General features: G+C 35.9%; 4 protein-coding genes and 1 pseudogene across 4 annotated transcripts; 1 reads left to right on the forward strand and 4 right to left on the reverse strand.

Annotated features, from left to right (window-relative positions):
• Nucleotides 1-2666: 2666 nt before the first annotated feature.
• On the reverse strand, nucleotides 2667-4169 carry LOC104809062. The gene is made up of 3 exons (XM_010534956.1): nucleotides 3872-4169; nucleotides 3533-3766; nucleotides 2667-2997 (listed from the first exon to the last, which is right to left on the reverse strand). The coding sequence occupies exons 1-3, from the start codon at nucleotides 4115-4117 to the stop codon at nucleotides 2956-2958; spliced, it is 522 nt and encodes a 173-aa protein (XP_010533258.1). The 5' UTR covers nucleotides 4118-4169; the 3' UTR covers nucleotides 2667-2955.
• A 3443-nt stretch (nucleotides 4170-7612) lies between these two features.
• LOC104809063 (dehydration-responsive element-binding protein 2D) lies at nucleotides 7613-8678 on the reverse strand. Its single transcript, XM_010534957.2, has one exon. It carries the CDS (start codon nucleotides 8426-8428, stop codon nucleotides 7778-7780), a length of 651 nt encoding a protein of 216 aa, XP_010533259.1. The 5' UTR covers nucleotides 8429-8678; the 3' UTR covers nucleotides 7613-7777.
• Nucleotides 8679-13667: 4989 nt separating this feature from the next.
• LOC104809064 (probable purine permease 14) lies at nucleotides 13668-15485 on the reverse strand. The gene is made up of 2 exons (XM_010534958.2): nucleotides 15129-15485; nucleotides 13668-14982 (listed from the first exon to the last, which is right to left on the reverse strand). Exons 1-2 carry the CDS (start codon nucleotides 15166-15168, stop codon nucleotides 13847-13849), a joined length of 1176 nt encoding a protein of 391 aa, XP_010533260.1. The 5' UTR covers nucleotides 15169-15485; the 3' UTR covers nucleotides 13668-13846.
• A 3431-nt stretch (nucleotides 15486-18916) lies between these two features.
• On the reverse strand, nucleotides 18917-20028 carry LOC104809066 (LON peptidase N-terminal domain and RING finger protein 1). The gene has a single exon (XM_010534959.1). The coding sequence runs from the start codon at nucleotides 19979-19981 to the stop codon at nucleotides 19127-19129; it is 855 nt and encodes a 284-aa protein (XP_010533261.1). The 5' UTR covers nucleotides 19982-20028; the 3' UTR covers nucleotides 18917-19126.
• Nucleotides 20029-22013: 1985 nt separating this feature from the next.
• LOC104809067 lies at nucleotides 22014-24505 on the forward strand (annotated as a pseudogene).
• Nucleotides 24506-27554: the final 3049 nt, after the last annotated feature.

Here is a 27554-nt window from a genome sequence, read left to right on the forward strand (position 1 = left end):
TTCTATTGATTTTTCAATTAAAATCCAAATTTCCAACCGATATCCGTTGGAATTTTTTTAAAAAATTTTCAAAAAAATTTCCAACCGGCATCCGTTGGAATTCGGTTGGAATTTTTTTTAAAAAAATTTCCAAAAAAAATTCCAACCGGCATCCGTTGGAATTCCGTTGGAATTTTTTTAAAAAATTTCCAACCGGCATCCGTTGGAATTGTTTTCTAACAAACATCCGTTGGAACTCCGTTAAAAATTTGCAACCGATTTTTCTAACGTTAATCCGTTGAAAATTTCCAACGGATATCTGTTGGAAATACCGTTGGAAATTTCCAACCCAATTTTTCAATTGAATACGTTGAAAATTCCGTTAAAAAATTTCCAACGGGTGTTTCCAACGGATACCCGTTGGAAATTTTCAACGGAAATCGTCGTTGAAACGCCGTTGAAAACCGTTGAAAATCCGTTGGAAATTTTCCAACGGACAAATCCGTTGGAAAATCCGTTGGAATTCGAGGATTTTTTTGTAGTGAACATACACACCCATGTGACCATCGCCACAGGGTAAATCCATCAAATCCCCATCACGCAATATTACTGACTTCGTCGACAGCCGGTCTAGTCCACGTGACACGTCAGGTAATCCTAGAGGTATGGTACTAACTCATTCGTCCAGCGATACCAACACAAGCCCTCGCCAAAATAGTCGTGTTGATTCTGGCGTCAACCGACATCGATTACTTGGTTCCTCGGTACTCATCCATGTATCAATACTGATTCGATCATCCACCGGTACTGACTGTGTGACTTACTGGATTCTGACCAACATAGTGGTATTGACTCTATTCGTCTACCGGTGCAATGTGATACACACATCTCTCGTAGTAGTACTAACTCCCGTCGTCCATCGGTACTATCTATGAAAACATATCCAACACATGCAGAACATTGATTCGTTTGTCCACCGGTACTAGCTCCACATCACATTACTTGCATAGGGGAGTTCATCATTCTCTCGTACTTTTAGATTCAAGAGTCCGTACAAGAACTCAGAACACTCATTTTCAATCACATTTACGACATTTGAGCATCAGAAGACGAGAGATCTACACATATGGGGCTAGTAGATTTGATTGTGGTGTCATGATCTGATACCAAATCAGCTTTCTAATATTCTCTATGTTTTCCATATTGTTTAGATCTATCATACCGTCTCTTTGTCTTATGATTTTTGAGTAGTTCTATTGTTGTAGGCTACTGGTTTAGCTTGTTATAGATATGTTTGGTTTTATTATACTATATCTCGTATTTTTAATTCTTTCAGTTTTGTGTGTTATGCTTAATAGTTTCATCATATTGATCACATGTATAAATGAATCTAAAGTTAAATCTGCAAATGAATTTGAGATTTCAATTTAGAACGAGTTCACAAAATAAATCTGGTGAAAGTATTCGAAGAATGGTTAACCAAATTAAGAAATTAGATAGGGAACAATAAAGTATTTAGGCATTCCCCTAGCGATTTTGAGGATGACAGGAGGAATGATCAAGATAGGGGACAAGTATTCAGAACGATCATTCATAAATTAGAAGGTGAAGTTTTCCAAATAGAATTAGGACGAGAATATCATCATCCTTAGAAACTATTCTACACAACTAGACGATCTCGAACCTACAGTGTTTCGTTATGGATTAGCAATCCAACGCTTTAGTCCACTCAGCCACCTGTAGTCGATCCTAGTACGACAATCAATACATATATCATTGTGGATTCATTTCCTTGTTTATTTCTTGTATCAAATTTATCCACCTATGATGTATGACAATCAAGATTCAATTGATTGTTATTAAAAAAATATTATTGATAACATTTTTTGAGAAAATCCCAGCTAAATACCTGAATTTTTACAAAATTCGCAGATAAATATCTGGACTATAAAATTCTCAGATAAATACTTGAACTTTTCAAAACTTCCACATAAATATTCAAACTTTTAAAAATTTACTAAATAAAATAATATTCGTTGACGGCGTCAGAATGCTAAGTCATCAATTATCGACGGATTTTGTTTTAAGTTAACGTCGTTAATGGATTTTGGTTTATTTGGTAAATTTTTAAAAGTTTGGATATTTATGTGGAAATTTTGAAAAGTTCAAGTATTTATTTAAGAATTTTAAAGTTCACGTATTTATTTGGGAATTTTGAAAATATATGTGATTTTCTCATAAATCTAATATAAAAATTGTGTTTAAAGAAAATTGTAAAAAAAAAATCATCGCATAGGCCAGATGAAAGAATGTTAGAAATACACATGATCCATGGAATTTGGGTTTTGGGGTCTAATATTATATTAGGCTCTTTGATGAATTAGAGCTAACTAAGTATTTAAAGTCTATGGACATTATTGGAAATCCTCTATGTTCTTATCCTAAAATTTTTTAAAAAAATGCTTTGTTCAATCTATTAGAAAAAGTAATAAAAATCCCGAGACATGGGGTGTTCTATCAAAATTTGAATGATTCGGATTTTAGATTTGGAATCCCATATAATTTCCGGATGTGTCAAGTACCTCGCGAATATCCCAAATGTTCGAGTATCCGAGAATATGAGTGTGAGGGTGAGGATTTGGAATCGAGGAGAAAAGCTATCGGCATTCATAAAGTGACAAATGATATGATAGGAAGTGCTATCGGATAAATCTCTAACATAGAAGTTTTATATGGAGACAGATTCTATTGGATAAGGTTGCAATAGACACCTTATACAAATAGTCATCACTCACATAGATATGAAACTTGGATGCTTTCGTCCCTGCAAGATTTTTTTCCCAAAGACAGATATATACATATACATATACGTACATACATATATATGTATTGTGGAAAGAAGAAGAAGAAGAAGAAGGAGACCCATCTAAAGAGAGAGTGTTGTCGATAGTGAAGCCACAGTGTTGATGCATCATATTATATACTCTTCTTGGTTGCGGATTCTCCGCCCATGTTTTTCTGCACTTGCAACGTCATTGATAGCATATCAATATATGTACACACAAAAAATGTGAATTTATGTATAAAATCCAGTTTGGTGCGATTTAGTTTATATATATCAATATATAAAATACATGAGAAAAAATAATACTCCAATTCCATTTGAATTTCTCAAATTCAATATAGTGAGCAAAAGAAAATCGTTTCGCATTTCAAAACACACTTAAAGAACACAATGTACTTTCTTATTTGTTATATTACCAAACACATACTGGACACCGAAATAATATATATATATATATATATATATATATATAGAGAGAGAGAGAGAGAGAGAGAGAGATCTGAAAGAAGCAAAATGTGAAGGATATTATGAGAAAAAACAAAATGGTTTTCACCCCTTAATTAGGTGTAGTTTAATGAAAAAGATGTAAAATCTCGTCACCAAACACATTGGATTAGTGTCATTTCTAGGGTTTATTAAATCATTAACCCCGCATTTGAAATTACAGCATTTTCTTTAAAACGAGAGAGAGAGAGAAAGAGATCTGACCGAGGATTGAGCGGAGAGAGGCTCGAGTTTAAAGGAGTGTAGGGTCAGCGACAATTTAGCGATGTCGGAGACGGCGGCGTTTCGAGCCTCGGGTGAGTCGTTCACGAGACACTCGTACGCCGCATCAAATGCCTCTCGCCAGAACCTCGGCAGCATCACCCGGCCCCCGCGCCCGGCGCCGCGTGCATACACGTCCCACATCATCCTCACCACCTTCTCTCTCTCCTCCACTTCCTACCAGTTTTTCGTTTTGTTCATATAAACACCAACGAGAAAAAAGTCAATGCAATCACAAAAGACGCCCAATACATATAGGTTGATTCATATATATATACATACGAGGGTGTCAACATCGTCACCGCCGGAAATGTAACAGAGGCCTCCGCCGCCGCAGCTGCCGAAGAAACCCTTGAGGGAGACAGAGCCGGTGAAGACGGACCACAGAGCCAAGAGGAGAATTGCCATCAGAAGCCATAGCTTGAAGCCGGTGGTGATTCTCACGCCGCTGACAGGATTTCTAATTCTCATTGCAGCAAAGAAAGCTGCCGACGAAGATGACGACGGTCTCTGAGATTCTTTGTCCATTTCTACCGATCTTAAAAACAACCTCCCTGTTTTTTTTTTTTTTTTTTTTTTTTTTTTTTTCGAATGTTTGTGTGCAGGAGGAGATAGATATAAGAGTTTGGGGTGATTTCATTAAACTTAAAAATTGGAGAACTATGATAAATATTTTTATTTTATTTTATTTAAAAAATGTAGAAGATTCGAAAAGGGTCATTATTAAAGATGTCATTATAATCCGGTTCTTACTTCAGTGTATATCCTTTCTATTAAAAAAAAACATCTTCTTCAACTGGTAATTATAAACTTACTCTTTACAACTCAAGGAAAAAAACTTTTTATTTTTTGGTTTACAAATTAAACCTTGTACTTGATGTGATTAACCCAAAAAATCCCGAACTTTTCAAAAATTCGTCGAAAACTCCTCACCTATGTCAACTCAAACAAAAATGATGATTTGACAATGACATGATATCCAAGTCATATACACATCATCATTTGAAACAAAATTTAAATTGAATAATTTATTTAAATTAATATATATATACATACAAATTCACACATATATATTAAATATAAATTTACTTATAACTAATAAAACACGAAAGCCCGGTACCTGAAAAACCTGTATCAATCCAAATCGAATCGTTCAAAAATTTAAACGGTAACGTTTCTAAATAATTGAATTGATTTTTTTTTAAAACCCAAAAAATATATTTTTTTTTTTAAATATAGATTTTTCTTAATAGATATCGAAATTGGATATAATATAATAACCGGTTAGTTTATATTTTTGTATAGTCGAATACTCAAATGTTCACTCCTATTTTATGTGTATAATATTTATAACTATACATGTATATAAGTAGTATGTAAATGGGTTAAACGGGGTTATTGGGTCGGCTCAATCCAACCCATTATTATTATTAGATCAACCCAATCCAACCCTTAATTCTTTCGATTCGAATGGATTGGGTCCAAATGGGTTGGGTTCGCCCATTTGACATCACTATAAAAACTACCTCTAAAAATTACAATTTCTAATTTACCCTTAACCTTTTAATCAATTTAATATATATATTTCTCTATTCTTTCTTCTCTCTACATATTATTTTCTCTCTTCACACATTTTTAGTTACTAGATGAACATTTTCATACTATCGAGGAGTTGCACCAACGTATTTCAACTCCCTTTGCTCTGCTTTGTATGGAAAGTTGATCCAAATAAGCATTCCGGAGCAAAAATGGCGCTAAGCCTCTAGCTCGCTTTTCATGGAGTTTCAGACGCCTTCTTAAACTTAGGACATTTGCCAAACCCTTTGCCGAGGCAGAGATTGACAATGGATCCACTACCTTTTTAAGTGAGTCGGGGCCAACAGAACTTGGAATCCCAAAAAATGCATGTGTCTAGTCTGCTTTCCAAGATAACCGATGGATGCTCTCCCTAATTTTCGATCTGAATCCACCCATGTACTGGGAATTTGTTTAGAGGTAGACAAGGCAGATAAGCACTTGTGGACAGTCAACGACGTAATCTCAGACAAATGTCCACCAAGAGCCATTTCGAATACAATACGGCAACGCGGCCACTCAATTCGTTGTGTTCCTTACTATGGTCCAAGGGCTCTCTATCCCTAAGTATGCTTTTACTCTTTGGGTATTTAGGTTTTAGGTTTTGGAGATTCCTAAACATAAGTTCACAACGGTTTATTGGGTTCCAATATCGGAATTTACGCAGCGGAATTATATGAACGAGACCCAATCAACAGATCTAGCATGAATCGATAAAAGTATCGATATACTAATCTGATTCGATTCAATGGCTTGTCACAAAACACTAAAATCAACGTTCTCCATATCTAGCCAACACTCACGGGATTGTGTGTCCGGTAAATTGCGATCTCGAAGTTGGGAACGAAAAATCGAGAATCTCCCAAAGAGAGACGACGACTAGAGAGAGAGGAGAAAAAAAACTTTTTTTTTCCTTTAATCCTAATTATATTTTTCAAATATAATTATAAAGAAGTTTAGGGTTTGTAACTTTTGTTAAACCAATTGAGTTTAGTGGTCTTTATGTTAACCATTAAGATTCATTAGTCTTATTAATAAATGTATGGGTATATTGGGTCACCTAAACCTATCCAATGGATCGTGTTTGAGTAGAGCGTCATATTTGTCATGAGTATTCATGTTAAGTAGGAATCTTACAAAGGATAGACTTTTCGCGTGGGGATTGAATGCTTCACCAAATTGTCTGCTTTGCAACACTGGATCAGAAACCCGAGATCACTGGCTTTTTGAATGTGGTTATGCCTGCTCGATATGGAAGAAGGTGTGTTTCTGACACAAATTCGGAAATGTACCCCATGTATGGGAAGATGTAGTTGCTCGGTTACAAAGGGTTTGGGATGAAGGGGAGTCCCCCAACCTAGTGGTTAATGACAACTTCTCTCTACCATGAGGTTGTGGGTTCGAATCCCAGGTATGATACTCCCCTTGAACCGGTCAGCTTTACGAAGCTGTTTACCTGCTCTGCGTGGTTTGCCGGCTACTGCGTAGGGCGGTGGATTTTCTCAGGTCCGCGATGTTGTCTTGATGTCGTTCTCGTCCGGCCTATGGACTGAGAGGCGTTGCGGTATCCGGTGTCCGACCGAAGGGTTATAGGATAGGGGTTTTCCGATCGTAACAAAAAAAAAAAGGTTTGGGATGACAAGATCTCCAAGACGATTGGGCTACTATTAGTATGGCAAATGGTGATGCACCACATATGGCGCGAGCGCAATCTTCCTTTGCACCAAAGCCATTTTCACTGATACGGAAGCAAGCTTCAAAGGGCTTGATTAGACTCTACGTCGCATTGCGGCTTCATAGATACAATGAACATGAACCGAAAATGGGTACAAGCTTGCGGACAAAACCAGTGATCCACTTGCCACCTTAATTTAGACACTTGACGGTTAAATATTTAGCATATTACACACGTGTGATATATGAATAAAACAAAATAGGAAAGGAGATAGACACGACAATGTCCAGTGTGGACTTGCATGGCTGTTACACACTCCTTTTTAACATCACTCGGTACATATACATTGCACCCACTTTCCCTCTTATATTTTTTGACGCAATCTCTGTCTTCTTCCCTTTTAATTATAATATTAATTTCTAGTTCAAAGTATAAAATAGTTTGTTTTCGATTTATTGCAGTTTAACATACTGGTTAAGGTCCAATTTATGTTGTAATACCTAGATTGATGGATCGAAATTACCTATCCACACCAAAATATCATTTTTTTATGTAAATTTCTGGGATATATATATATATATATATCTTTGTGTATGTATAGTTAACTATAATAAATTTATAATTGCACCTAATCTTAGAGTGGTTCAACCCGACAAAAAAGAAGCAAAATTTCTTTTCAATCCAAATTCGAATTTTGATTTGAAGAGAGACATTCATATAAAAACTTCTACATTATAAAAATAATAATAATTGCTGAATTGAGGAAGAATTCCTTGAAGAAAGAAAATATATCCTATTCTTGTATAAATATATATACACGTACACATGTGCACAGCTAAAATCTATATATTACACTGGTTATCAAGCATATATCCCCCAATTATTTTTATTGTTATTACTATAATTATTTAGGGTATGTGTATCCAACTATAAAGCTGTCACATTTCACCAAGGGAAAGAGACGAATTCCAACCAGAGTCATCGAACATGGATATATCATCCCTAACCCATGGAAACCCTAATGAAATTGTAGCTTCTTCCCATATAGAATCATCTATGACAGGCAAATCCACGCTCATATGCTCCCATATGCCCTCCTTACTTCGCCACATACTCCGATCTCCATCCTCCGAGGAACTCGAAGACAACGACAACGACCCTACAGAGTATTCTCCGACCAAACCATCAGAATCCTCAGTTCTGGTCTTGCCCCTGTCACTGTTGCTGACACTGTTACTGATCTTCTTCCTATTCTTGTTTCTGTTCGTGTTCTTGGACGCATCTTCATTGTTGTTGTCGGATCTGGTTGGTGACTCAGGGAGGTTGACTTGAGCGCTTGGTCCGTAGAGCTTACGAGCCGCCGAGTCGTAGGCCAAGGCGGCTTCGTGGGATGTATCGAATGTCCCGAGCCAGAGACGGGCCCCACGGTTAGGCTCACGGATCTCGGCTACCCATTTGCCCCAAGTCCGTTGCCTAACTCCCTTGTACGTGCAAGAAGCATTCTCTGGTCCTCCTTTCCCTCTCATGCACCCTTTCCTCGAACTCGTTTGCACCGCTCGCTTGATCGCCTTTGGCTTTACCGATGACATCTGATGCCGATCGAGTTTTTTTTTCTTTCTTCTGTGAATACGCTGTTACACGATGGAGCACCAGAAAAAGATGAAGGGAAGAGTCCAATGGTATATTTACGTGAGTGACAAGGCAGAGAACGAGCAAGTGGGTGCATATATAGGAGTGATGTGGTGAAACGTGGGGTGGACAAGACATTGCTGGCAGAGACAAAGAGTACGGTCGTGTCGAAGAGGGAAGCTTTCTAGGGTTTGTGATGCCAACACTTGGCTTCTTTTTAGGACTATATGTCTTGTTACATTAGAGTTTATGAACCAAAAGAGAGATAACGAGGATGAGGTTTGATATGTAGATACGCGTGTGTATGCAAACACACATGTGTGCGTTAAAAGACGAGAGAGAGAGAGAGAGAGAGAGAGAGAGAGAGAAGGGATGGATAAGTTCATCTACGACTAGGGACGGCGAAGAGGATAATGATATCACACGTTAATCTTCTCTGACCCGATAACTTCTTCATTTGATTTTATCAAATAATTTTTTTTTTTTGTGTATAGAATGAATATTGGGCGTCAGGGTTAAGAGAATATAGTTTATTACACATTTTTACATCATGATTATAGCTAGGAAGTAAAATAAAATAGAACAAAATAATGCATCTTCTTCATGGTTTTAGTTCCCAATATACTAATAGATTAAAACCAATTATTTGAAAATTCTATTTAAAGGAGACCGAAAATTCTGCCTATCTGGTTTTTATTATTTGAAACCAATTATACCATGGAAGATGGAAAATATGATGATGCAAACTTTTAATAACAAATATATATTATATTATCCGTATTATAAAATTATATTTCTTAGATTGCATAATAAATATCATATTAAAAAATTTATCTTGTTACTAAGTAGATGTCATTCTAGATTTTTTGTTGTTTTTTAATAAAATTTTCAATTTTATTCTTAATTAAAATATTTAATCTTAATAAAATATCAATGATAATATGAATTATTGAGGATATATTTGCCTTTTCCACTACTTTTTTAACTAAAATATAAAAAAAAAATATCTGAAAATTTCTGAATTTATACTTTTGTGTAATATCAATTCCTGAATTTGTAATTATGTTTATTTATTTTCAAACTTTATTTTTTAATACAGTAATTTTTAAATTTGTTTAACAATTTCATAATCGTCTATATCACTAATTGACCAATGTAAAATTTAAGAATTGTTGTGTTCAAAAATGTAAATTTAGAAATTAATATATTTAAAAATATAAGTTTAGAAATTATTGTGTTCAAAAATATAAATTCGAAAATAAATAGATATACTTATAAATTTAAAAATTAATATTATATCAAATTATAAATTTAAAAATTTTTAGATATTTTTTCTTAAAATATTTATATATGTATGAACACTAATTTATCTGGCGGCTGAACACGCACTTTAAGGCAAGGCGTTCCCGAGACAACCAAGTTCGCCGGATCTTCCTCTTACATGATGAGTTCGACTCTGACTTTCGTATTTATTTATTTATTTTTGTTAAATATACTTTTTATGAGCAAATATACTTTATTGTGTATTTTAACATGAAATGCGAATATATGAAAAGATAATAAGGATCCAATAAAACACACGGATATTCGGATCAAATACCGACGTTGAATTGGGGGATTATCCAAAATACCCCAAATGTGCTAAAACTACTTCTAGGTCTACCCTCCACTTTTTTTTAAAAAATTCCAACTTCTAAAATACCCTTCTAAATGCATATTTCCCATTTTACCCTTTAATATTTTAATTAATATAATTTTTTTTTATCATTTTCTCTTTTCTCACCGATTTCTCTCTCTTCATTAATGTTTTTTATTTATTATTTTTTATATTTTCTCTCTCCTCATTTATTTTATTTTATTTTTATTTTTTCTGATTCTCTCTATTCTCGACACGTGTAATATTGTGACCATGTGACCTTGTGACCTTGTGACCATATAACCATGTGACCCATATGATCTTATGATCCATATCACCTCATGATCGGTATGCTCATGCGAACTATGTCTTTGTAATCCGAGACATATAGTACCAAATATCATAAATAATTAGACGTATCATATATGCGATATAATCACCGTTAATCTCTATCTTCAATAATGTCTTTGAATTTTAATATCATCAAATATGATTTTATTGTAATTTTATACTATGTGACCATTGTTGTCAATTATGACCTATGACTCAATCACCAAAGAAATATAAGTATAAATATGGTTTTTAAGTATAAATATGGTTTATACATTGTTATATAGTAAATATAACGTGTTTATAAAAAAATTTATGATATTATAAGTGATTTATACTAATAAAATAAGACCAAATTTATCTATATACGACTCGTATTACGCATTGTGACCCACGTGTGACCAATGTGACACAAGTGAAAATTTTAATTATGTGACATTATGATCGGATATTCCCGTGACCAAGTGACAAAGATAAATATAGGTCAAAACTTATTTTTTAAGTTTTGTTATAGTTTAGGAGAGAACATCAAAATCGACAATGACTAATTTAGAGTCAAGAAAGAAGCACCACAAATTTGTATAATAATTGTGTGGTGTATTTGTATTATAATGTATTACAAAACATTTGTACAATAATGTCAAAGAGTTTTGATTAATGATGTTGTAATATATTTGTACAATATAGTATTATAACTTTTATATAATATTGTGTTTGTACCATAATAATATTGTATTATTGAAGATGAATTTTCACATATATTTGACTCTATTACACACTAAATAAATGAACTCACATAAGCCAACGTTGTGACCCATTGTGACCGGCATGTGACCATGTGACCGAAGTGCAATTTTACACTGTGTGACCATTGTGACCGATTGTGACCCGTGACCGAAATGTGTTGATAAATATAGGTCAAATTTTAATTTTTAAACTTCGTGGTGGTTTATGATAGTCTATATATCAAATATATAACGTATGAGAAAATTTTCAAAATAATTTAAGGGGTTTATAGATGAAATATACCAATTTTATCAAAAGTACTCATAAAACATTATGAAACATATAGAAATACATTTGGAAGAATAACATTGAAACACAAAAATCGTAAAAACCATATTTTAGTTTTTGAAATAATATAGAATAGACTTATGAGGGATATGTAACATTATAGAGTGATTAAATTAACAAAAATCGCATGAATCGAAGGTTGTGACCGGTTGTGACCGACTGTGACCCATTGTGACCGAAATATGTTGTGGGGTCCACACGGAGAACTAGTCAGAATTTCACCAGCTTTTCATGTTTCGTGGGGCCCACAATCATTATTTATATTTTGCTTTTAATGTGGGGCCCAATTTGAATATTCAACTCTATATAATTTCTCTTTTAACCCTATATTTTTTTCCTCTCAATTTTTAACCTCAAATTTTCACCTACAACATTTTCAAACCAAAATGTTGTGTATGAGGAAATTACAAAACATTGTGAGATGTTTATTAAATTATCATATGTCTACTTTTGTACTATTTTTAACATTAAAATATTATTTATGCGATTTTTTTGTTTCAAAGTAATCATTATAAATGCTTTCCATTATGTTTTATAGTGTTTTATGAGTATTTTGAACAAATTTGGTGTCTTTGTTTAATAAACATCTCACAATGTTTTGTAATTTCCTATGATCGTGTAACTATAACACTATGTGATGTGATCATATAATCGTGTGACCATGTGATCATGTGACCGTGTGACTGTATGACTATGTCATCCATACATTCAAACATCGACCCATATGATATTGTGACATATATGACTATTCTAAATGATCTTGTGACCGAAACTTATCTATTCCACTCAATTTTAATCATAAACCCTCAAACCCAATATTCTATTTCGAAATCCCAAAATTTTAAAAAAATTTAAAATCTTAATGCTTTATCGGTCAAATCTCAAAATCACATTTCAACTCAATAGCAAGAAATCTCACTGTGTGATCTTATAACCTTATACCCTTGTGACCTGTGACCTTGTGACCTATGTGATCTTGTGACCGTGTGATCTTGTGACCATGTGATCTTGTGACCACGTGACCTTATAAATTATTCGATTTACTATTGTATTCATATAATTTTTACTTATAAGGAAGTACCAAATAAATGTGAACATTTCAAATTTTAATCATGTATTTATTTTATTTAGTTTAGAAATAGTTTATTAAATTATATAAAATTATATCAAATTAAAGTTTATAAAAAATAAAAATAATGGGTGAGAAATATCTAGCAAATTGGATTCTCTATAATATAAAATGACTGAACAAGAATTAGTTATCATATAAAGATAAATAGAAAGAAAAATTGAATAGGATTAAAGTAATAAGAGATAATATAGTTGAAAAAGAGAGAGCAAAAATATTAATGAATAATTAAATAAAATATTCATAAATAAAATATTAATAAATTAATAAATATGAAGGAAAAAATAATAAAATAAAAATGGAGAAGAGAGTTAAAAAATATAAATATTAAAGTTAAAATAAAAATATTAAAAAGAAAGCGGAGGAAGAAGATGCAATGGAATTAAAAGAAAGGAAAAATATTAATAAAATATTATATTAAATGAAGGATAATTGAGTCTTTATATTTTTATTTGGGGTTATATTTGTCTTTTGTAGTGTGAACACAATTTTTTTTTTTAATTTTTTGTTTGGAGGGTAGGAGTAGAAGTGGTTATAGGGAAGGAGAGGTATTTTAGATATATTGCCCGTTGAATTGTTCCGATTGAAAAATAAAAGGGGCAAGGAAAACAAAAAAAAAATATAGGGAAGGAGAGGTATTTTAGATATATTGCCCGTTGAATTGTTTCGATTGAAAAACTAAAAGGGGCAAGAAAAACAAAAAAAAATATATAGAAAAATAGAACGAAAACATTTTTATTTTTACATCTACTCTCTTTGAAATACAATTAAAATAATTCAAATATTTACAATAAACTCTAGCAAAATAAACAAATTAAGATACAAGTTTACAAATAAATAATATATAATGGGAAGAAATAAATTAAAAGATGATTGACAATATTAAAAATTTAATCTTAATTGATTTTGTACATATAACTTTTTAAAATTATCTCCATAAATACCAATTTCACCCGACGTAAATATAGTCTTAGTAATAATTGTTCTGAACAAAATTCTAGAAGCAAGTTTATTTCCCAACAATTTTCACTGTCAATCAAATTTTTTTTGATACAAAATGTATCACATTTATCTTCATATACATTGAAATACAGAACACAAACACAAAACACAAAAAAAAATATTTTTTTTTTATACACGATGAAAAAGAACAAGTATTATCAATATATATATATTTTTTTCTATGTGAAGTGAGAAAACCTGTAAAGCCTAACTCGAGGAGTCGTCAGTCTCCTTCTCTTCCTTCTTCAATTTGTAGACATAAGCTGAGATACTGAGAACGGCGGTGGCAAAGGCGGCGCCTTTGAAGGCATCAAAGTCATCGTCCATGAAATTGAAGAAGACAACCACAAGAGCCGACACGATGGGCCATGTGATGACGCTGATGATGTTCGAGAACACGCACGAGACGACGAACACCAAACCCACGATCCCAACCCAGTAGATCTGCCACGCCGCTGCTTGACCTGCCATTGCCAACACATACGAAGCTTTTCCCTTGGAGAACCCCTCCATCTCTCTCCTCAGATCGTGTTGTTCGCCGGAGATCAGCAGAGCCGCCGCCGACATGACGGAAGCGGCGAGGCAGGGGGAGGTCAACATCTCCATGACCACGGCGAAGCTGGGCTTCCTGTTGGAAGCTTCGTCGCGCTTCGAGATCACCGAATCGAAGGCGTTCTGTACGTTGCAGAGCAATAGGGAGAAGATTACGGCGGCGAAGAACGCCGACCACGAACCCTTTCCCCAACTCTCCTCTGCCTCGTCTGGTTCACCGCCGAAGGAGGTGGAGAGAGTGAGAGCTCCGGTGGCGATGGCGAAGGCGAGGGAGATGAAGATCCATCTATTGAATCTGGTTTTGTTGATGATTCTGGAGAAAACAGAGGTGAAGAAGAGTTGGGTCGTGTAGATGAGAGTGAAGATCCCGAACGGTATGCTGAGCTTCGCAGTGGCTGATAGTCTTCCGTGAGCCGCCATTGTTATGCCGAGGCAAGGATATATAATGGCGAGATACTTGACGGAGGGACGATCGGAAGTGATGGGTGGAGGGTTGGACTGTTTTCTGGAAGGGAAGAGGAGGAAAGGGATGATGAGGAGAGGGAATCCCACGCTCTGCAGCAGCGATTGAGTCCACGCGCCGTCGTACTGACGACTGTCGTCGTAGTCGAGGCGGTGGGTCTGATCGTAGTAAAAGTTCTCGAGCAGTCTTGCGATGGATTGACCAATGACGACGAAGGAGATGCAGATTACGATAGTCACCCATTGCCTCTTCTTCCGGTTCCCTCCGGTTTGGTTGATCAATGTCGCTGTTCCTCGTTCGATGTTCATCGGTATCTCCACGAATTCATCTGAATCCAAAACCAATAGTTAAAGATCAGGACTTTTTTCAGGAGATTGGATTTTTCTGTTAATAGGACGAGGGTCAAGAAGCAGCAATCAAGAACATAACATTTTCAGAGACCAATATGTAACAGTTGAAAGGATATCTATATACCTTGCTTGGTCTGCACATGAGGTTGATGATTCTGTGCCATGTTCCTGAGAGCTTGGGGCTGATGTCGGAAATAATCTTCAGAGAAACAAAGATTCAACTTCTTCTTCTGGATTGCGGAGATCCCTCTCTTGGTGCTATGTCTAAGATGATGATGTGTTTGTGTGTTTTGGATTATGCTTTGGGAAATTGCAAAGGGCAGGTGCTATATAAAGGTGGAGAGATTGAAGTCGGGTTTGGCGGCCAAGATCTTGAAACCGCGTAGAGAGAGAGAGAGAGAGAGAGAGAGAGAGAGAGAGAGAGAGAGAGAGGATTTTCCTCTGATTAGGACAAGAAGATTGCCATGACTTTCAAATGAAATGAGCTTTACGCGTCATAATATTAAACTAAGTTTCGTACAATCTCTGCATCCTAAGCAACTTGTTTGTTTTTTTAGAACTCCACTCACTCAATTGAATACTTTCATTTCTTTATAAGTTTTATAAATTTTTGAACAAAATTATTAAAGGCCCCTATTAATTAAATTCAATAATATGATCAAATTAATTTTGCCCCCAATTATATTTTTAACTGGGCCCGCCACTGCTCGTAATCATTAGAAGTGTTGTAATAGATTCTTAATTAGGTTTTATTCAATCTTTTTTAGGGTTTATTCCGTTTACTTAAGATTGTTCTGAATTAGAATCTATAACCGTTGGGTTTGGCAATTAGGGTTTATTCCTGTAATTAAAGATTGTTCTGAATTTGAGCCCTACGCATTCTGTTCTGTTTGATTCAATTCAACTCAGTTTTGGATTTGATTATGTTCGTTTTTTCAGTTTATTCGGTTTAATTAACAATGCTGTGAATTAGAGCCGGTAAGCATTCTATTTGGTTTTTTTTTGTTGGGATTCATTTTGGTTTAATTAAAATTGGTTTGTAAAAAATCATACCGAAGTAAACCAAATTGGATAATGATTCAATGATTTTTGTCCACACCAAATGTGTTTTCTGCAGACACGGTTAAGGTATATACAATACAGCACGTGGTCTAAAAATGAACACGTGCTTGTTTTACAGAGTCAGGCTGTACGAATTTTGAATTTAAGAAAATGTATACAACTTTGGCTATAACATAAAGTTTGAATGTATAAACACACCGATATAAAATATATGATGTTTCTTTTTCGCTTCCGTTGACCATTTGAATTTTGGTTTGACTCTGTGTACATTTAATTCCCGCTTTTGGATATACACACCGAATCCCATTTTTCCTTTGGCCACCTCAGCAAGTAAAATCTTACGTGTCAATTTCTTAGATTTTCAGATATAACTTTAATTTATTTTAAAATTAAGCTAATCTATAATACACGTACGGTCAAAGCAGACTGCAACTTGTTCAATTTCAACTGCATTTTTTTTATTATTATATGTGGGACCGGAAAAAAAAACTCGGAGGGTAATCATAGTGAAATTACAAAGTTTTTGAATTCGAACACAGGATATTATCTCAGTACAATATAAAAATTCGCATTTTAAATTTTAGGGTTTAGATATATTTATGAATATACCTTTTTGTATATAATTTTTGAAACTCGTTATTTAACTCATTATCAATACATTTTTACCTTTTTTATTCACAATTCAAGATATAAATATATAATGCTTATTTATATATAAATGATGATATTTAGATATTGTATTATGTTATTTGGTTTTAATTATTATATGTGGATGTTGTTGGATAGATTTATTTTGTATTCTTGAGAATTTTGAATCGATTTTGGATACAAATATGTTTTGAATTGATTTTGGACAAATTTAAACATATGCATTTAAAAAATGATAAAAATAATAATTGAAAACATTCGAATTCGAGCACTGACGCATATCCTGACAAAATATGCAGAGAACAATCTCGTATTATTTTCATCATCCTGCGTTGCATTCATCATGAACAAAATAACAATCAATATTGATATATGCCTAGTGCATTATTGAAATGTCGGATTCTAAGAAGTGTGTAGACTAATTATCACAAAATAAAGTTGCAAAAAACGAAACATCAATCGCGAAAATTTCAAGGATTTGATGTAACGACCCGAGCTTGCAACATGTATTTGTCATAGCGCGATATTCTGCCTCTGACGATGATCGCGAAACGGTACTATGTTTCTTCGTCTTCTATCAAATAGGAGATTGACCAAGTAAAATGATGTAACCAGTACCTGGACGGTGTGAAACACGACATCTAGGAATTTTTGCTTCGCACAAAACTGAGAGAGACCGAGTGTCCGTTGTCTTGCCATATCCCATGATGCCTCAACAATGGTTAGGAAGTTCAAGACAACATCAACAACAAAATCGCCTCATTCCCAAGTTTATCTGGAGTCGTCCGCTTGAATCCTTCTTCTCCACTCATTTCGATCTCGGTTTAACTCTTTCGGAATCTGCAACACTTCCAAATCGTTTCTAATGACACGCTCCCAAGTAAGTCTATATCTATACTCTCCATTTTTCTAACTGGCGCATCTATCGGCCTACGTTATACATGTCCAACCCATCTTAAACGCCCCCATACCTTCTCTTCGATACCTATTACTCCTATTTTCTTTCTAATAATCTCATTTCTAATTCTATCTATCATTGTGTGTCCGCACATCCATTTCAACATATTCATAAGAAGTTCAAGAATTTAAAACATTTAGTTAGGCTAATTTGATTGGGCAAAGAGGAACGATCATCACATGTGTAGGGGGCTTCAAACGTTGCGTAATTCTCAGGGAAATTCAAAAGCCACGAACCATTCATCAATGCCCGATCTAACTCCTCCGCAATAGGATTCTCAGACCATGTAGATAAGAGTCCTTGAAATGCAAGTTCGAATATTTCGATTTTCCGAATGCATTCTCTAAAGCGAGCCATTGAAGGAGTTAAACTGCAAAACGTACCAGAGAAATGCTCGTCCGGGTGCAATGTCTCATTGAAGTCTCCGAGGACGATCCATGGAAGTGACATGATTATGGTGGATAGCTCTGAGGCTATCCCAAGTTACCTCCCTCTAATGAACTTGTGTTCATGGCATAGACAGTTGATTAGTGAGACCGAGTAGGGGTGTTTCCAAAGAAACCAGATACGACCGTTATCTGCTTTCGAGTAATTTGATATACAACTCCAGTCAAGTCCTGTCACTGGGAGGATCCGAGGCGTATTCAACTCTAGCACGAGTCTCCAAGATTGCACCAAAATAAAGAGAATGTCGTCGGAGGAGATCCTTCACCGTTTATTAGGACTATTGAATCCCCTTATTGTTCCAAGCGAAACAATCCATATGGTTTTAGAGGAAGGGGATGAGGGAAGGACCCGCATGAGTCAAGTAAAACCCTACTTGATCATTTCAGTCATAACCCTATCGGAAATCCAGCATCCACAATTACCAAAACTCTACCATAGTCTACTACGGGTACATCTGCAATATTGAATATAGATATGTATCCCTCAGTATGTACCCACATTCTTCTAAAGAGTGGTTTACAAGGCTGATTACCATATAAGCTCTTATGCCTTATCCGTGTTCTCAGTAAATCTCATCCATGTCCTAGATTCATCACCAAAACATCAATTCACCGATGAATGTCGTTCACTTTCTAGACAAATACTTCGACATCAGGAGTTCCCGGATTTCATTCTACAAGGCTCTGGTAGTAAAATAAACTTCTGGGTATCGAAAATTCAAGTCGAGCTAGCTTTCCTGAGATAGCATTATCACAGCATAGTTCTGGTTTCCAATGGAAATGCCACCAAGAGCCTCGAAGCAAGCAAAGTCATCCATAATCTCAAAGTAACCAAACAATCCTATCCAAGACCCATCATCCCATCTCCTCTCTACCATCAAAATTACTGTGATCTACTATGATCAAATCTTGCAATCTTTATACAGTTTTATAGAATTTCGTGTACCCTATTATTCCAGGAGCATGAAACACAGCAAAGAAAGAGGGACCATAGAATTTTAGGTACCGCTAAGAAGATGGGAAGACATCCTTCACCGCAGAAGCAGCAGTCAAGTAATTGAGTGTATTCCTCAGTGTCTCCCTCTCCCTCTTCAACCTCGCCGCAGTGTCTTCGAGCTCAAGCAGCGCCTGCTGCTCCCTCGGGGCTCCTTCGAATGTGCTCCCGACGAAGAACGAGAATGACGTCGGAAACTGATTCCTCCTCAGATCCTGCACCTCCTTCTCCGGCTTCCCGTTCAATCTGTTCGACAATCGAATCACCTCCTTCATCAAAGCCTCGACCTCGTTGGCCAGAGAATCCAGATTCTCCTCCTCCAATGGCCGGTCCTCGAGCCACGTCACCTCTGCGACAAGGTAGGGTTTCGTACGGACGAGATTCGTGACCCGGAACCGCTCCTGTCCCTTGCAGATGAGGAAGAATCGGTCGTCGACGAGCCGCTCGTGCTTGACGACCTCGCCGACACAGCCTACATCGGCTGCGCTACCGGAGACATCGTCGGAGTAGATGACGCCGAACCGGAGATCGGTCTGTAGCAGCGTGTGCATCATGATTCGGTACCGGAACTCGAAAATCTGGAGCGGGATGATCGCGCCGGGGAAGAGAACGAGTGGAAGAGGAAACAGAGGAAGCTCCGTGACGTCATCGGACTTCGCCGGATTCGCGTTGTGGTGCTTCTCCGAGAACGACCACGACGAGCAACGGAAGGAGGCAAGCTTGCATCGTCGGCGATGGAAATTCCAGCGAAACGACGGCGATGGCGAAGGGGAAGGAAGAGATCTAGGGTTTAAGAAGAATTTGAAGGAAGAAGTGGGAATGATAGAAGACGAAGAAGGTGGTGAGGAGACTGGGGGGAGAAGCGCCATTGCAGGAGACAGCCGCGAGAAGCAAAAAAAAAATCGAGAAATTTTGATTCCTTGTAAAATAAATTATTTTCTCTTTTTTAAATACAATTTATATATATATATATACACGGAGAAGAAATGATTTTGTGGATAATAAATGAAAGGAGAGGAGAGGAGGTCCGAATTATCCATCTGAAAATTACAAATAACGCACGTTTCTCTAATCACCCAATGTATTGTTTTACATTATATGATTTTGGTGGTTTGCTATAATTACAGATATATGTATCACTTAGGGGTGTAAATTACACGAATCAGGTCGGGTTCGGGCCGGACTTAGTTCAGACTTAGTTTTTTTTGGGTCTAGTCGGTCCGTCTATTTATTTTTAGAGTCTATGATCGGTGGCCCGAAGTCCAGTCCTATAGGACTTCGGGCGGGTTCAGACTAAATTTCGAGTTTTTTCTATTTAATAAAAAATAAATATTAATGTATAATAATAATAATAATAATAACAATAATGTTGAGTTATGTACACATGAATTACAATTAAAATATTTTAAATCTAAAAAATAATTATGTAAATTTTAAATCTAATATTTTTTATATCTATGATATATGAAAAAGATATTTCATACAATAATAAATACAGAAAAATATTGAGATAAAATTTAAAAATCAAAGTTAAACTCATAATATATATATATATATATATATATATATATAAATTGCTTTGAAATATAAATGTATATATAAACATAGAAATAAAAGTTTTTATATAATGTTGTGTGATATTATATATCGAGTGAAAATAGAAATCTAATAATATAATATTTTTTAGGCTAAATGGACGGGTCGGACGGATTTCGAGTGGAACTCGATTCGGGCCTAAATTTTTTTGGGTCGGGTCTACCCTCTCATTTATTTATCGGATCTATATTATTAGGCCAAAGCTTTAATTTTTCGGGCGGATTTTGGGTCGGGTTCTATTGACACCCCTAGTATCATTTATATTGAAAAGAATTAAAAAATATTTATAGATATTGAATAGAGATATTTAAAATTACTTATCTCAATTCTTTTTGTTATTTTGATTATATCGGATATGAAGGAAAATGAAATAAATATTTAATTGTTGAAATGCCGCACAAATGGATTATATAGCACACGGAAACTGAGACAAACCTTACAAAGGAAAAAGAACACAAATGGGTTATAAAACATTTATTTTGATATATATATATATATATATTCAACCAAAAAAAAACCATGGGAATGAAGAACAACAATGGGAAGTCCAAGATTTACACACTGGATTTTATCGGTGACCTGATGCAATGTGGCTTGATTCGTAGCTTCTTCTCGAAGGGTATAAGCTGTCGACCAAAGTCAACACCACGCCCATGACATTAATGCCTTGTTCTCTCCGATTCTTTGCACACAAAACGTTTACAATAATTGTTCCATATGCTCCGTGTTTATACCACTTATACAACAGAAAGATGCCAATGGAATCTGACAGTTTAAACGAAAAAATGAAAAAACTATGTATCTTTTAGGGCCGTCACTCGGACCGACCCGTCCCGACCCGAGTCCGCACTCAGCCCCAGGATTTCGAGTTCAAGTTCGGGCCAATCAGATTTTTTTCGGGTTTAAATAACTAAACCCGATTTGAGTCTGGCCTAAAAGGTCGAAAATTTTCGGGCCTATCTTTCGGATCGGAATGGGTCGGACTTCGGGTCTCAGACCAAAATCGGCACCGGTAGTATCATTTAACAAAAACAATGTGCAGATGTAACCGCATGAAAGAAAAACAACGAACAAATGGTACTTTTTGTTCTCTTCTTGGGAAAGATTGATTGATGCTCCTAAGGATCTGATTCTCTTGTTAATTTCATGATTTTCCTTTGGTAGTGGACGCCAATACATATGCCTTTTGCATGCATTCCAACTATGTGATTTGATATGCTTTTTGGGAGAATCCCTCACCCTCTTCCGACCTTATAAATCTGCTTCAAATCTTTCGGCTATGTACCCATTGCAGTAGTCAGCCATCTCTTTTTACTTCCGGCTTTCAAAGATCCGCATAATTCGAAGAAGAAAAAAAAACATGGTATGAACATTTTTGGTTCCTTGTCCTCATTCTTTAGAATTCTGCACTGTCTGGTTAACACGGGAGACGTTGCTGCAGAGTGTTGAAGGCCTCGGGAAGAAAGCGACGTCGGCCGGTCCATGGGGAGGCCAAGGCGGCTCTTCGTGGGATGATGGAATGTTCCGCTAAGGCAAATAGTTATATCCCATGGATCTGGTATTGACTCCATCCAAATTGAGTATGACAAGGACGGTGGATCTGTTTGGGGAGACAAACACGGTGGAAAGGGGGGCAACAAGTTTGACAAGGTCTTGTCTCTTCCACACTCTTGTTCCTATGAAATCTTGCGAGTCTACAGAAACTGAATGCTGTTTTTGTTTTGTTGAATGCAGGTTAAACTTGATTATCCGGATGAATATCTAACTTCAGTGCATGGAACCTATGGAAGCTTTGAGCTCTGGGGCCCTTTATGCATCCGATCCCTTATCTTCGAGAGTAACCGTAGAAATTACGGGCCATTTGGTTACGAGTACGGTACTTATTTCTCGTTGCCAAAGTCGGGGTCGAAAGTTGTCGGGTTCCATGGCAAGGCTGGTTGGTATCTCGATTCCATTGGTGTTCACCTCCAACCTCTTCCTCACAAGGAAAACGCGTCGAAAACCGCTTCGCAGTCACAGTACCAAGGAAGTGCTGGCCAAAACTACGATATGGTTTTCGCTATCAGACACAAAGACTCCCCATTGCTACCTTCTGTACCCCGAGACCAAGCAAGTGCCATGGCCAAACATAAGGTTAGGAGACGAAACTTTTACTTTCAAGAACATTTCAAACACATGATTATTGATTTCTTGGGGATGAATTGACAGTAATAAGTTCCTTTTTTAGTCGGCAGATCCCGAGAAGTCACACCCGAAAACCGAAGGTGTTGAAGGTGGCAAGATGTATGGACCCTGGGGTGGAACTGGTGGAGCCATGTTCGATGATGGGAATTTCACCGGTGTCAGACAAATCAATTTGTCACGCAATGTGGGAATCGTATGGATAAAGGTTTGCTACGATCGTAACGGGCAGATTGTTTGGGGAAGTAAGCACGGAGGCGCGGGTGGATTTAGACATGACAAGGTGGATCACTAGCTTCGCATTAGATCTAATCTTCTGCATAAACTCGTCTCATAGCCTCATTCTCTTCCTCTATCTGTCTCTGGTGTAACGTTCACATGCAGATTGTATTTGACTACCCGTCCGAGGTTTTAACACACATAACCGGAACTTATGGCTCGCTGATGTACATGGGACCGAACGTGATCAAGTCACTGACTTTCTACACCAACAAAGGGAAGCATGGACCTTTCGGAGAAGAACAAGGACCCTCTTTTACGCACAAAATAGGCGAAGGAAAGGTTACTGGATTCCTCGGGAGAGAGGGTTTGTTCCTCGATGCCATCGGTGTACATGTCTCCGACTGCAAAATATCGCCCCTCAAGCCATCTCCTTGTAGTGCAGTTGCTCCCCACAACTCCCAGATAGTTGAAATAGACAATTCTCCATGGGCTAACAAGTTAGCTCTTGCGGCTCGTGGGCAATCCGAAGAGGTAATTTCGCTCATATAACCAAGTTTAAAACTTGCCTTGGTAGAATCTTAACACTGTTCGAACTTTACTTTTTGCGTGACCATCACTTTCATCTTAGACTTAATTGCCTAAGCCGTTCTCAGGCTTCAAGTGGAGTGGTCATTGAACCAGCTGCACCATGCGGCCCTGGCCCCTGGGGAGGCAATGGAGGTAAGGCATGGGACGATGGTGTGTTCTCAGGGATCAAACAGATATTTGTGACAAGAGGGGAAACCAGCATCTCTTCCATACAAGTGGAATATGACATGAACGGTCAGTCAGTCTGGTCCGTGAAACATGGTGGCAACAATGGAGTTTCCACGCACAGGGTAAACCGGTTTCCGACCCGTAACCCGAGTCCCAATTCCATAGCCTCTCTTCATATCTTCTCTCGGGTTTAACGTTAACATTGCCAACACACATCTCTGCAGATAAAACTCGGGTTTCCGTACGAAGTCCTGACCTGTGTTTCCGGGTACTATGGTCATGTGAGCAATTCAGACACGACGGAAGCGGTGAAGTCGTTGACTTTCTACACGAGCAGAGGGAAGTACGGTCCGTACGGCGAAGAAAAGGGTACATTTTTCACGTCAACCACAAAAGGAAAAGTGGTGGGGTTCCATGGAAGGAGCGGTTCCTACTTAGACGCCATTGGAGTTCACACGCAGCTTTGGCTTGGGAACAACCCTAAGCCTTACACCAAGCCTTCTCGTTTCAAGCTCTTCTGAATCTTCAGCAGGGACCTGTTTGGCTTTCACTGTTTGAAGGAAATTTACGTATTTATATAAAATAAAATAAATAGTTAAAATAAAACGTATGAATGGAATGAGCTGTTTTGTATTAAATTTTTGAATAATAATGACACTGATATTAAAATGCTATTGCATCTTGTGGTAATGACGTGGATTTCTTTAGAATACAAGCATTTATGGTAAATCTTTCGTCCTTGTATGGATTTTTTCTCTCTGGTATTTTTCTTCTAAATCGTTCTTATTTTTTGTATTTCTTTCAATTTTGGTTTTAGTTTGTAATTCAGTATCTGATTTGTGTTTCATATTTTTCAAAATTTTCCTAAGCGAATTTTAAGATTTTGTCGGTTAAAAAATCTTTTTCTAATAATCAAATAAATTGACCGGTGATACGATTCTGATCTACAATAAATACTTAAATATATCGCCATATACAGTACATGGTTTTATATATATTATAAAAAGATTGTGTTCGATTTTTTGTTTATAACTGAGAGATTCACCTGGACCTTCGACCCAATTTACATCTCTTCGGACCCGCGAGCAGCCTTTAGAGTACATCTAATGGCCCAGAGAGCAACACCTTAAATGCATCTCTCCATCTCCATCAGTTGGTTTCGAACTCACGACCGGAGTTCAGAACGCAACACACTTTCGTCACTCGACCACCCACTGATGGGTTTCTGTTCGATTTTTTAAACCGGTTTTGGTTTGATTTATCCAACTCGATTTATCCAAACTAGAGTGATCATTTCGGTTCGATTAAACAAAATCGAAACGGATCCAAACGGAATAACTAAGATATAATAAATATGGCATAAAGATCAATAAATAAAACAAATTTTTAAAAAATGAATCGAAATAAGTATAGTTTGTTAAAACCTAAAATTCCGAATTAAAAATAATCGAGCCAAAATATGAATTTTTACAAGAAATTTACTACCACAAATTCCTGAACTTTTTTTTTGGGAATTTTACTTATTTTATTTGTAATCAATGAACATGCTTTCAAATATTTACATACAAAATTTACATATATATTTAGCATTATCAATCCCTCGTTAGAAATTTAAATATCTCTAACATTAAGTATACATACGAAAATGCTTTCGAATATGTACAAGGTACTGAAAAAACTTATTTTATTTGATAAAAATAACAAATAAAGCTTCCATGCGAATGAAAAAGGCCCATCAAATTTCAAATATGCCCACATTACACAATGGACCGCGCCGCCACAAAATTCGATTTTTTTTGTTATAATGTTTATGATTAGTATACAATTATAAATATCGATAGAGACATATTATCCCATAATTTTATATTAAATAGAGTTTATCCCATTCAGTAGACAATCAAGCAGTCTGTACCCCAAGTGATGTATCAAATATTCGAGTTCAACACTGCGATCACTATCTAAACCCGACAATGAAATTGCAATCTAAATCATTTAAATTAAAAAAAGTAAATAATTACACAAAATGAGAACCACTAATTTGGGATTAGATTTATTTATAAATTTGTAATTATGGGATAAGATAAATAAGAGCCAAGTGGGTTTGGGGATTAATCTTTGTCCACACAGTGACAAAACATTTCTTCTACAAATTCAAGACTAATGCACAAAATATCAGGGGTTTAATCTCATCTGCTAAGGTCCAAAAATGGGACAAAGCATATGCTATGTTGGTTTGTCTCACATTATATATATTTGTATAAATATTTCTGTAGGTCCTATAAGTGTGTCTGTGTATGGTGTCATTCTTGTGTATATATAAACGTGTAAGACCATATAGATGTCACGTTCTGACACCGCTATGGAACATTAGAACTATCCTCACACACCAACACGAGATTTTTTAGTGTGTTTTGTTCTCACTCACACATATTCCGAAAAATATTTTTTAGGAGATCACCAATCCTAAGACTATTCCAGAGCAAGTACACAAAATTTTGGAGTTTTCTCGGGATAAACAAACGAAAATGTAGATGCATCTTATTGGTATGAGTAGTTCAATTAATTCCTTTTAGTTATCGTTGATTGTATAGTCTCATACCCATATATAGCCACCGGATCTCTCTCATTTCGATGCGTTCGATTTATCCTCGTATCCTTCTCACCTAGAAGCTTGCCAGAAATCGCTTTTTGTCTGGGCACGTACGCACCAACGATCATTTGTCCATTCTCATCGGCACCGAGTGTCACAATAGAGATGTATAATGTTTCTCACGTTAAAACGATCATAATTTTATATGACAAGCATATATTAAAGAAGATTTCGCACTAAACATTTTTTTATTAATAAAGAAAATTTATCTCATTCCCAATATTGTTGTTGTTATATACCTTAATTTTTAGCAGATTATATATCTAATAAAGAAATAAAAACCCAATAATAAGGAATCTAAACTAAACAGAAATAACCATAATGTTTAAAATGTAATATTATGTAAATTTTGGACTATATTAAAATATTAGGATTTCTAAAATATACATGTGGAAACACAATATTTCTTCCATATGTAAGCTTGTTTTCTTGGTTTGATTTGATCTGTCTTTTTAATTGGGCGAACCACCACGCAGTTGGCTAAAAATAAATATCATTTAATAATGTAACTAAACGTATTTTTCCCAATTTTGAAAATGGTCTTCCCTTCAATAGGAGTGTGTATATGTAAAGCCATCATATCTATCTATTCCAATGATTATAAAACCATACAAATTCATATAAACGAACATCAAATAAAAACACACACCTAATCTATCATTTATTTCTCAAGACAGAGGAATGTGATGTGTATCCCAACTCAAAAGCATCATAAAAAAAAAGTCCACAATCATTCACTGATATCAACAAAATGTGTGTGTGTGTGTATATATGTGTATATATATTAGACTTTCGAGAATTTCGGACAATGATTGGTTGGGCCAAAGTGATGTCGATGGAGATTTTGATTGTGGCAAATGTCCAAACCTTCAATTTGTTCATTTGATTAAATGCCAAAACTCTTACTTAACGACAATGTAATGGAAAAAAAAAAACTAGTTGATTTCATGTTTTAAGAAAATAGTAATAAAATACGAAAAACTCAAGAACCCTTTCATGATTACACCATAGATTTACCCTATTCTCTCCTACAAGTC

This window comes from Tarenaya hassleriana, unplaced genomic scaffold (genome assembly GCF_000463585.1).
Source record: "Tarenaya hassleriana unplaced genomic scaffold, ASM46358v1 Cleome15, whole genome shotgun sequence".
NCBI classification, from domain to species: Eukaryota; Viridiplantae; Streptophyta; class Magnoliopsida; order Brassicales; family Cleomaceae; genus Tarenaya; species Tarenaya hassleriana.

Bases quoted from the DNA above. Each gene is read 5' to 3' on its own strand.
- LOC104809062 (XM_010534956.1), bottom strand. From the start codon at position 4,117: ATGGACAAAGAATCTCAGAGACCGTCGTCATCTTCGTCGGCAGCTTTC. The intron at 3,767-3,871 runs GTATGTATATAT...AAAAACTGGTAG, and splicing joins GTGACGATGTTGACACCCTC to GAAGTGGAGGAGAGAGAGAA. The intron at 2,998-3,532 runs GTCAGATCTCTT...TTGCAAGTGCAG, and splicing joins CTCTCTCCGCTCAATCCTCG to AAAAACATGGGCGGAGAATC.
- LOC104809066 (XM_010534959.1), bottom strand. From the start codon at position 19,981: ATGGCGCTTCTCCCCCCAGTCTCCTCACCACCTTCTTCGTCTTCTATC.
- LOC104809063 (XM_010534957.2), bottom strand. From the start codon at position 8,428: ATGTCATCGGTAAAGCCAAAGGCGATCAAGCGAGCGGTGCAAACGAGT.
- LOC104809064 (XM_010534958.2), bottom strand. From the start codon at position 15,168: ATGGCACAGAATCATCAACCTCATGTGCAGACCAAGCAAG. The intron at 14,983-15,128 runs GTATATAGATAT...TTTTGGATTCAG, and splicing joins TCATGTGCAGACCAAGCAAG to ATGAATTCGTGGAGATACCG.